Here is an 11,466-nt window from a genome sequence, read left to right on the forward strand (position 1 = left end):
TTAACTCTTGATGAGTTCAGCACAGCTGTTAACTGAAAGCCTGAATTCTAGGTGAATTCCAGCCAATATGCACTAATTTGAGGAATTTCTAAAATATTAAACAATTCCATATGGTTTTCTTCATAGTATTATTTTACAATGTTAAACATGTTAAAATAATGAAAAAACACTCAGGTAAATCAAAGACTTGTCAGTTTAGCATTTTATTAACAATTAATTAGTTATTTCAGTCATTTTAGGCCATTGTGACAAAAAAAATCACATTCAGTAGTGATCAATTTGAACCTCATTCTAAATAAACATAGAACAGTTCTAAAGGCACACCAGAACCACTGCAGTGTCAGCTCAATTCCTCAGCTCAAACCGAACAGAACCGGCTGCTTTATAAAACCAGCCCATCAGTACTGAATTAAAAGCTTTATAGAAGCTGCTAGCTCTGCTAGACGCAAAGCGCCTACAGTAATTCTTGCTCCACCATAACTGTAACTGAAGCCCAGTCCCAAATGGCGCTCAGGTCCCCTTACATTGCTACTTATACGTTCACAAATAGGTGGAAATAAGTAAAGTCATGATTTACTCAATGAAAGTCACGTTATAAAAGGAACCAATCACCCAACCGCACACATGGCACAGGGAGCAGATAGCTTCAGGTATATTCCACTTAAGCAATTATTCCACAAAACCAATTATTTCAGTATTTGCTACTCCAGACCACTACCAGACATGAAAACAGCGTTCACACATGATCATACCTTCCCAGATCTAAACCAAACCCAGTCCCAAGTGGTGCTCAGGATCTCGAATCTGGACCTTAAATCCAGTTTCTAGTCTTGGATCTTGTTCTCGCTGGAATTTAATAGAACTATTAACGTAACTGATTGGTCAGTGTCACAAACACCAACACAAGCTTGCTGAAAACTCAAGAGCCTATGCTGTAGCATGTCCCAATTCTTCATTCTGCCAATATAAATTGTGTACACTAGCGCCCTCTAGGTGCCCTTTTTAAGCTTTTCAGCAAGGGTCACTATCAAGTGAACTTGACTTAACAGGTACATCACCTGAGTGCATACGTAGGGTGTTTGCACGCTTGTATAAAAATATTAATTATTCGCACCAAGGACAGAATCTTGCGCTTATTATCAGTCTTTATCACGGATCGAATGCGCAATTCTATTAGTTAAATTGCTACTTGTATGTTCACAGTACGATGGAAATAATTAAAGTGATGATTCACTCAATGAAACTTTGTCTTGTTATAAAAGTAACCAATCACCCAACCACACACATGGCACAGGGAGCGGATAGCTTCAGATATAGGCTACTTAAGCAAACTCCAAACCAATTTTTTCAGTACTTGACCACTACCAGACTCGAAAACATCTTTCACATTTTTTAATTTGTGGTGCAAACACTCCAATTAAAACAGAAAAAAACACTAGTGTGTGTGTATGCTCTTGGTGTACGACCACAGGTTATATAGGGCACCAATTGGGACCAGGCTTGCTTTTAATTCTTTTCTTGATTCGCTCTAGAATCAGTCCAGGATTCCTTTTAAAGGCTTCATATCCCACTTTTTCCTCAACCCATATTTTATTGAAGTTTAGTTGCTGTATTATAGATGCATGGTCTTATCTGAAGATTGTATATTTTGCATGTAAACACAAAGCATTAAACAGAGCACCCTACAGATGCATCAATCACGGTGTAGACGCCACTGTTCAGTAGAAGAAACACCAGATAGAAATGAAGAATACAAAACAGTTTTAAACTAATGAATAATGATCACACTGAGTAAATAAAGTAATAAAGTTGAGTGATTAAACCCAAATTAACATGAAAAGGTGCTTTCTGGGGCATTCCCTGGGATTAGTCAGTTAGCCAGATAACCTGAACCTAAACTCCGACTGTTCCAAAACAGGACAGGTTCACTGTGTTATCGGAGACCCTGTTCACACTGATCACTTCGCTCAAAATCGTATCAGACCACCTCCTAAAGTGCTTTAACCACAGAATGGTATTTGGGAAGTAACCACATTGAGAGTACTGACTTTGGGTTCAAGTTATCCAGCTTTACTGAGAAATGCGCTTTTACTAAACTGGTTTATTTTACAGCTTTGGCTTTTTCGCCCCGAGTTTGAACAGGAAACTGTGAGCTTCGTTAAACGGCTCCCCCAGAGCCGACTGCACTCTGGACTTCCAGTTCTGGAGCTGCTCATGATTCTTCAGGACGTCCCGACCAGCGCCGAGAGGCTGGAAAACACAATGGAAATCATTAATATTATCATCAATTAACATACAACATAAATTATGCACTATGATTAAAAAATATAATAAAAAAATAGTCATAGTAAAATATTGCTTTGCATAGTATATCTGTGCAGTGTGAAGCTGTTTTAACACAGAACGCTGACATTTTTTCTCCTGCACTTTCAAACTGTTTTAAAGGGATGTGCAGAGCAGATTTGAGCAGTGAACGCTGCACAGACTGTGCGTGTAAACAGCATGGAGCAGCAGAGACGGCGTTTGTTCATAGCAGTATATCATCTGGCTTATGCACCTTATCAGCAGTTTAGCTTAATTAAAAAGAAGTATATTTGATAGCTGGGTCAGATCGAGAACCAGATTACGTTCCGACCACAAGCGAACCGCTCCAGATTTTTTTTGGGACCGGTCCCGAGACCAAAATCCAATTACCAAATAATTAATTTGCGTAAAAAGTAAAAAACAACAACAACAACAAAAAAAAAAACGCATTACTGATTCCAAATGAATTCGCGTGTTAATGCTTTAACATTTACAGTCCTAACATTTATCTAACTATTATCCACTATAGTGATGAAAAAAGTGATAATAAAATATTGCCTAATATAATATGTACATTACAAACAGTGCTATAATGGTGATAAACAGCTATTTCTATGACTACTAATAGTAATTTATAAATTTTAATAGAGATGTATATCCAAATCAATCAATCAACCTTTTTTATAACTCTGATGTACATTAAGGGCAACTCTCATTTTCAATGTAGCCGAGCATTTACAGATAAAGGGATTGACATGACATATAAATAATTTTCTCTATATTTAATTATTTTAAAATAACAGTAAAAAATAAAAATAGAATAAAATAGAAAAAAAAAATAAAATTAACGATTATAATAAAGTAGGCCTGGACAATAATTCGATATCGGTATTTATCGCGATAAGAAATGTTTCAATAACGGTGATATCACTTTTGTGGTATATCGATATGTATTATGTACAGAATCTGTCACGGACAGGCGTTTTTTACTGGCGTCAGCTCGCCGCAGAGCCAAACACATTCAGCCCCCATAGCCAATAGTATAAAGCTGCAGACCCGGAGACTGCAGTTTTAGGACCGCTGCAGATTCAGGACCGCTGCAGTTCTAGGACCCTACTCTGCCGCCTAGCGACATAAGCGAAATGAATGACTTAAAGGCTTATTTCAATGTTTATTTCACCCAAATATCACCAATTCAGCTATTTACACTTTATAATGTTTATTTCACCCAAATATCACCAATTCAGCTATTTACACTTTATAATGTTTAACGTTGTTTTTTTTATCCAGGGACTTGGATCGCAACGACTTCTGTAAGAGAGAGAAAGAAAGAAGAGATAGAGAAAGAGATACAAAAGGTGTTAGTAGTGTTAGGTGCTTGTAATTGATTTAGGCTACATATACACTCACATCCTGTGTAGATTACATTGATATCTAATTCAAAACATCGGAATATTTTAATACATTTAGGCTATAAAACTTGATTCAAATTCCGAACTCACATTCCGACTGTACTCCATCGTGCACCAAACTGTGCCACACAATTCGACGACGACAACAGCTATGAGGAGAAAAGCCTTTAGCATACACCTGCACCCCACTCACTCCCTCTCTCGCTGGTCCCGCCTACTGTGTAATAATCACTCATGTCGCTAGGCGGCAGAGTAGGGTCCTAGAACTGCAGCGGTCCTGAATCTGCAGCGGTCCTAAAACTGCAGTCTCCGGGTCTGCAGCTTTACCCTACTCCCCATAGCTGTGCTACCTCAGTGCGTGATGACGCAATCACACAGGCACGTAGCCAGATAGGCTAGGCTAGGCTAGGTTAAAATGGCTAGGCTAGGCTAGGCTAGGTTAGGTTCAGGTCCGCTCCGCTACGCATCTAAAATGTCTCGAAACGGAGCCGGGACGAGCGGATCCAAGGCTAGGGTAGACTCGGTTCGGTCAGCCGCTGTTTCGCTGGCCCATTCGCGCGTCCGCTCGCTCATCCGCGGCTCCGCTCGCTCGTCCGCTCGCTCATCCGCGGCTCCGCTGGCCCAGCCGCGGGTCCGCTCGCTCATCCGCGCCTCCGCTCGCTCATCCGCGGCTCCGCTCGCCCAGCCGCGGGTCCGCTCGCTCATCCGCGCCTCCGCTCGCCCAGCCGCGGGTCCGCTCGCTCATCCGCGCCTCCGCTCGCTCATCCGCGCCTCCGCTCGCTCATCCGCGGCTCCGCTCGCCCAGCCGCGGGTCCGCTCGCCCAGCCGCGGGTCCGCTCGCTTGCCGCTTTGCTGCAAATTGTGCCGGTGAGTGGAGCCGACAAGCAGCGTAACGTTAATACATCTATTCTGTTCCACCACCTCAAGCATCTTCACTACATACAATATTTTCCTTATACTGACTGAAGCACTTTAATAGATTATGTTGAAACTAAGTTATTTAAAGTTTATGAATCCTTTAGGTTTGTTTATTTGCCGTTGATATCATGTTGAATACCTCTTGTATTCTGGCTGAAGCACTTTAATAGATTATGTTGTCACTAAGTTATTTATAGTTGAAAAATCCTATAGGTTTGTTTATTTGACGGGAAAATCTTGTTGCTTTTATGTATATAAAGGCTTCTTGTATTATATATCCTAGTTAAAACACTTTTGTTTTAATCTGTTAATTTGTTTACAATGAATAAGAAGCTCTGCCTCTGTTGTCATTTAAAGTTATTTTTATTTGTAATAGTTATATAGGCTTATGTTTGACAGGGATGTCATGTTATTATTTTGCTATATGCAAATAAAATTGAGCATTGATTTATTTTGACTACTTTTATTTCTAAAGTATTAAAGTTTTTGTGAAAGGAGGTTTCAAAGACTTAAAAAACATTTTCATACAGTAGTAGGTACAGATTTCCATTAGATAGATTGATACAAAAAGTGCAAATACACAGTTAAATAATAATTTAAATTCGCAGTGCTGCAGAGATTGCAGGGATTCTTTTTCTGAGGCCTTCAAAGTATTTATCGATATCGAAATTATATCGTATCGACCGAAATTTAAGGAATATATCGTGATATAAATTTTGGCCATATCGTCCAGCACTATAATAAAGTATGGTTTAATTGATAAAACAATTAAGATCAAAAGAAAATAAGACTAGTTCGACAAAAAGGAGTTAAAATTAGCTAAAACTAACTTTTACATAATACAATAAAAATACAAATAAATAAATAAATAAACTAAAAAAAAATAAAAATCAGCAACGTTACAGGAGTAAGATAAAATTGTCTTAACCTTTAAGGAAATACAATGTAAGTTTACTTCAGGTCATTGTAATTGGTCCATTATTCAATATTAAAGTAATTAAATTATGTAGTAAAAAATGACTAAAATTTGACATTAACTGAGATTAGTTTTGATTGGATGGCAACGATATGAATCATGATACAGGGCTTATAATATATTGCAATTAATTCAAGAAGAAGTTTAGTTTTTAATCCAATCAGAACTGGGGGATTTGAAGACTAGTAGGTCTAGTAGGCAGGGTTTTAACAAAACACTAAATAAAGCACTTTTGACACCATCGATACAGTTTTACTAAACAAAATATTGCGATATGACACAACATTGATACAATTTTTTTATATTTTATTTAATATTGCATTTTTAGTACTAATAGTAATTGATTATTATTTATGTATTTGAATCAGTTTGAATTATATAAATACAATTATTAAAGTCCATAAAGAACCATACCTGCATGACCTCACACACTGCCAGCAGGTCAGCGATGGTGATGTCATCTCCACAAAGGAAGGCCTGCCTTTTGAGGAACATCTCCTCCATCTTCCTCAGCGTCTGATCCAGTTCCTGCAGAGCTTGCTCCAGCTTCTTCTGCTCAGCAGGCTGACCGGTCATCATTGGCAGCAACACCTGACCAGGTAAAAACACACACCTTTACTTCACTTACACTGACCGCTAACAACCAGCCCTTCATCATCACCTACATGGGTGGAGTCTCACCCTATCCTCGACACTGATTGGTTGGATACAGAATCACCAGCACCGTAATCTGTTGTACCCGTACTACTCTGTAATTAACCTACAGTTACAGTAGATACAGAATCACCAGCACTGTAATCTGTTGTACCCGTACTGCTCTGTAATTAATCTACAGTTACAGTAGATACAGAATCACCAGCACTGTAATCTGTTGTACCCATACTACTCTGTAATTAACCTACAGTTACAGTAGATACAGAATCACCAGCACTGTAATCTGTTGTACCCGTACTACTCTGTAATTAACCTACAGTTACAGTAGATACAGAATCACCAGCACTGTAATCTGTTGTACCCGTACTGCTCTGTAATTAATCTACAGTTACAGTAGATACAGAATCACCAGCACTGTAATCTGTTGTACCCATACTACTCTGTAATTAACCTACAGTTACAGTAGATACAGAATCACCAGCACTGTAATCTGCTGTACCTGTACTGCTCTGTAATTAATCTACAGTTACAGTAGATACAGAATCACCAGAACTGTAATCTGTTGTACCCGTACTGCTCTGTAATTAATCTACAGTTACAGTAGATACAGAATCACCAGCACTGTAATCTGTTGTATCCATACTACTCTGTAATTAACCTACAGTTACAGTAGATACAGAATCACCAGCACTGTAATCTGTTGTACCCGTACTGCTCTGTAATTAATCTACAGTTACAGTAGATACAGAATCACCAGAACTGTAATCTGTTGTACCCGTACTGCTCTGTAATTAATCTACAGTTACAGTAGATACAGAATCACCAGCACTGTAATCTGTTGTACCCATACTACTCTGTAATTAACCTACAGTTACAGTAGATACAGAATCACCAGAACTGTAATCTGTTGTACCCGTACTGCTCTGTAATTAACCTACAGTTACAGTAGATACAGAATCACCAGAACTGTAATCTGTTGTACTCATACTGCTCTGTAATTAATCTACAGTTACAGTAGATACAGAATCACAAACACTGTAATCTGTTGTACCTGTACTGCTCTGTAATTAATCTACAGTTACAGTAGATACAGAATCACCAGCGCTGTAATCTGCTGTACCCGTACTGCTGCGTAACGCATCTACAAGCCAACTGAAGTCAGATTTCTGCAAAACACACCTTTTTCTTCTTCTATTGTTTAATGGATGATGACAGACGGCCATGTCTTGTTGTAATTGGTCCAAATTATGTCTAAACCATCTAGAAAAGTGTTTTCACAGTGCAGACGAACCAGACCATGGTTCAGCTGATCTATACAAAGACTAAATCTTTTGGTCAGACCAAATTTTGCAGCACATTCCACAACTTCTACTTTGATACAAATCAAAATGAACATTTTAAAAAAACTGTTTAAAAGTGAAAGCTGACCTCGGTCATGAAGACCTTGACGACATTCAGGCGCGTGTTGGCGTGGTGCCAGGCTGTGTACTCGTCCACCCGGGCGCGGCGCTTAGGGTCGCGGGGGTACCAGTGCTCCGCAACATCGTACGTATTCGCCAGATACTTTAGTATAGCATCACTGAGGAACACAGAACCAGGGAATATCAGGATTTAACACGTAAATACAAGACCCACCCTAGTGGACAATACACCTGCAGAATGGACCTGGACTGGTGGAATGCATTTTTTACTGTAGAGCTGTAACAATTCAATATCTGGGGTTCTGTTAACTTGTGCTTTCTGAGGCTGGTAACTCTGATAAACTTATCCTGTACAACAGAGGTAACGCTTGCTCTTTCTTCCCTAGAGCGGTCCTGATGAGTGCCAGTTCTATCATTATAACATGTTTGATGCAAAAGCACTTGAGGATACTTTCAGAACCAAGTTTCTCAGTAGGACGTCTATGGAAAACTATTTCACACTTCTACTCAGAGAAAGAAAAAAAACTCTTGCATCTGGACTGCAATTGAAAAAAACAGAAGGATCAGGGAGGGGTTTTTTTTGTAAGGCTTTCTTGGTCGCGTAGCTTCTTAATTTCCACTCGCTATTGTGTTTATATGTGGATCTCCATGAAAACGTGCGCCCAAAGTGTAATTATGGTGCACGGCAGTGGACAAATAGCTATTTTATTAAACGATAAGAGACGAAACTCAGAAATTCCCGGAGGACCATGGAGTTCCGCGAAAAACAGTAGATAATTCAGCCTGTAATTTTCTTAGAGAATGTCTGAGAAGAACACATACATGGTTGTTTTGGATGGAAATAAAATCACAGAGGACCCCTCCATAAAAAAGAAAATTACCCCAGGACCCCCTGAGAAACTAATCCCATCCGGACAGGGCTTTAGTTGAGTAGTTCTTGCCATAATCTGGATTAGAACATTACTCAAATAGAGATATTCACTGTATACCTGTAACTCTTCCTCTTCACTACTTTACAACTGATGCTCTCAAGCACTTTATTAAGAGACAAGAAATTCAAGTCATTAACTCTTGACGAGTTTCAGCACAGCTGTTAACTGAAAACCTGAATTCCAGGTGACTTCACCTCAAAGCATATTCTAGTTTGTTTTTATTGCTTGCTAAATAATTCCATGTTTTTCTTCATAGTTTGAATGAATGACTTTAGTAATAATATACAATGCAAAACACTGAATTTAAGGTGTGTCCAACCTGATACTGTATATTGGTAGTACTGGTTGAATGTGTGTGCACTGGTATAACTGTATTTACTTCTTCGCAGCACTGTGTACAAAGGTAAAACCTGTTGTTTACTTCCTTAAACTGCAGCCAATTTACTGTGTAAAGCCACACCCACCTCTCAGTCAGGACGAACTTGTCATGTTCCATCACTGGGACCCTCTGCATGGGGTTAAGGCGTGTAAAATCAGGACTCTTGTGCTCTCCTGCACAGATAAAAAAACAGATAAACACAAATAAATATCACTTTATCAACTCATATACAATCTACAGCAGGGTCAAGATCAATATGCATTATAAAGCTGCTCTTTCCACAAGGAGGAGAAGCATGTCTGACACCAACCTTTACATGGAAGCTGTTAATGAAATAAAAATCTGTGTTTTGATACAGTGAGGCCTGATACACTATTTAAGGTGGAACGGACAGTTCTTAAACACAACACCAAATGACACCAATTGTTACATGTAAACTAATAAACATTATCAACACAGTATTTCAAAACATAATATCACCATACGATAAGTTATCAACATCAAATCAGCTAATGGGATAAGGAAATACTGCATTTTTAAGGTGGAGTTAAGAATTCTTAAACACTAAATTAATCACTTCAGGGTAAAGATTAGTGTGCATTGCAAATCTGATGTATTTCCAGCATGTTTATATTGGAACTCTCCGGTCCACCTTAAATAGTGCGGCGGATACCTTTTTTAAGGTGGAATAGAAAGTTCTTAAACAACACTAAATAAAGTACATTTACATTGAAATCCCTTTTTAAGGTGGAATGCAAAGTTCTTAAACACAACACTAACTAAAGCATTTCAGAGTAAAGTTCTCTTATTTCCATGATTACATTGAAACTTCGAGTTCCACCTTACACAGTGCAGCAGTCACTATTTAAGGTGGAATACAGAGTTCTTAAACAACACTAAATGAACCACTTCAGGGTTAAGTTCAGTGTGCATTGCAATTCTGCTCTTATTTCCACCATTGTTTACATTGCAACTCGCCGTTCCACCTTAAACAGTGCAGCAGTTACCTTTTAAGGTGGAATAGAGAGTTCTTTAATTAAAAATTTCAGGGTAAAGGTTAGTAGTGTGCATTGCAAATCTGATTTCCAGCATGTTTATATTGGAACGCTCAGTTCCACCTTAAACTGTGCCGTAGTTACCTTTTAAGGTGGAATAGAGAGTTTTTAAACGCAACATTAAATAAACCACTTTAGGATAAAGATCAGCGTGCATTGCAAATACGCTCTTATTTCCAGCATGTTTATATTGGAACTCTACGTTCCACCTTAAGTAGTGCAGCAGTCACTATTTAAGGTGGAACGGAGAGTTCCTAAACACAATACTAAATGAATCACTTTAGGGTAAATATCACTGTTTACATTGGAACTCTCCGTTCCACCTTAAACAGTGCAGTCACAATTTAAGGTGGAACTGGGTGGAACAACACTAAATGAATCACTTCAGGGTAAATATCACTGTTTACATTGGAACTCTCCATTCCACCTTAAATAGTGCAGCAGTCACATTGTGGCGTTGCTGCACTCATTAAGGTGGAACGGAAAGTTATTTCTTAAATAAAGCAGAAAATCTGCTTAAATGCAATGCACATGAACCTAAACGGATTAATATTGCATTTAATGACTAGTATTTATTAAAATAACACTAAAACAAGGTTTAAAATGAACAGAAAAATAAACCCACCTTTTCGTAAGGCCACTAGCTGCACGGTGTGCGGGATTTTATTGTGTTTCAGGAAGATATAAAGAGCTCTGCAGGGCTGAGACAGAAAATCCAGATACACCTTTACAGGTCCGCCAGCCATTGTTGCACACTTTTACAGAAATGCCCCAAAACACACAACACAGAAAATAGGCTGCGCACTTAAGCGTGGCGGGTGACGCGCTCTGAAGGCCCGCCCCTCCTGCACTGTGATTGGTCAGTTCGCATCAAGCAATCCGCTGATTGGCTGGTTGCAACCGAAACGGGCACCTGTCCTGAGTTTACTGGGTGAAAGGTGAATCTGGATTATTTTTGAAGGACAAGATAATATAAACACTAAATGAAAATGTTTTCCTTTTAATTTAGCAAGTCTTGTTGCTGGGTGGGGGTAACTAAAAGCTAAGTTAAGTCAACAAAACTGTAATTCTTAAAAAAAAAAAAACTTTTAAAGTTCAACAAGTGCTAGATGTTTGTTTACACAGATTTCTCACCTGAAAACTGTTTATTTGGGTGCGTAAAGCGCTTCCATTTATTTACAGTAAGCTTAGATTTCCAGATTTCCACTAATTAGCAGCCCTCAAATAATGCAATGAAAACAAGTTCATATTCATAAAGAGTTTTAAGAGTTCAGAAATCAATATTTGGTGGAATAACCATGGTGGTTTTTAATCACAGTTTTTTTTTCATGCATCTTGGCATCATGTTCTCCTCCTCCACCAGTCTTACACACTGCTTTTGGATAACTTTATTCCACTCTTGGTGTAAAAATTCA

At 38.6% G+C, this 11,466-nt stretch overlaps 1 protein-coding gene across 1 annotated transcript; it reads right to left on the reverse strand.

Annotated features, from left to right (window-relative positions):
• Window positions 1-187: 187 nt before the first annotated feature.
• gstt2 (glutathione S-transferase theta 2) lies at window positions 188-10,873 on the reverse strand. Its single transcript, XM_022668431.2, has 5 exons — window positions 10,677-10,873; window positions 9,082-9,169; window positions 7,693-7,843; window positions 6,025-6,201; window positions 188-2,250 (listed from the first exon to the last, which is right to left on the reverse strand). The coding sequence occupies exons 1-5, from the start codon at window positions 10,795-10,797 to the stop codon at window positions 2,107-2,109; spliced, it is 681 nt and encodes a 226-aa protein (XP_022524152.2). The 5' UTR covers window positions 10,798-10,873; the 3' UTR covers window positions 188-2,106.
• Between the last annotated feature and the right edge of the window lie 593 nt (window positions 10,874-11,466).

The sequence above is a fragment of the Astyanax mexicanus genome, chromosome 22, assembly GCF_023375975.1.
Source record: "Astyanax mexicanus isolate ESR-SI-001 chromosome 22, AstMex3_surface, whole genome shotgun sequence".
NCBI classification, from domain to species: Eukaryota; Metazoa; Chordata; class Actinopteri; order Characiformes; family Acestrorhamphidae; genus Astyanax; species Astyanax mexicanus.

Excerpts from the sequence above, each read along its gene's own strand:
- gstt2 (XM_022668431.2), bottom strand. The coding sequence starts at position 10,797 with ATGGCTGGCGGACCTGTAAAGGTGTATCTGGATTTTCTGTCTCAGCCC. Across the intron at positions 7,844-9,081 it reads AAGTTCGTCCTGACTGAGAG|TGATGCTATACTAAAGTATC; the intron begins GTGGGTGTGGCT and ends TGTGTTCCTCAG. Across the intron at positions 6,202-7,692 it reads TCAAGGTCTTCATGACCGAG|GTGTTGCTGCCAATGATGAC; the intron begins GTCAGCTTTCAC and ends TTACCTGGTCAG.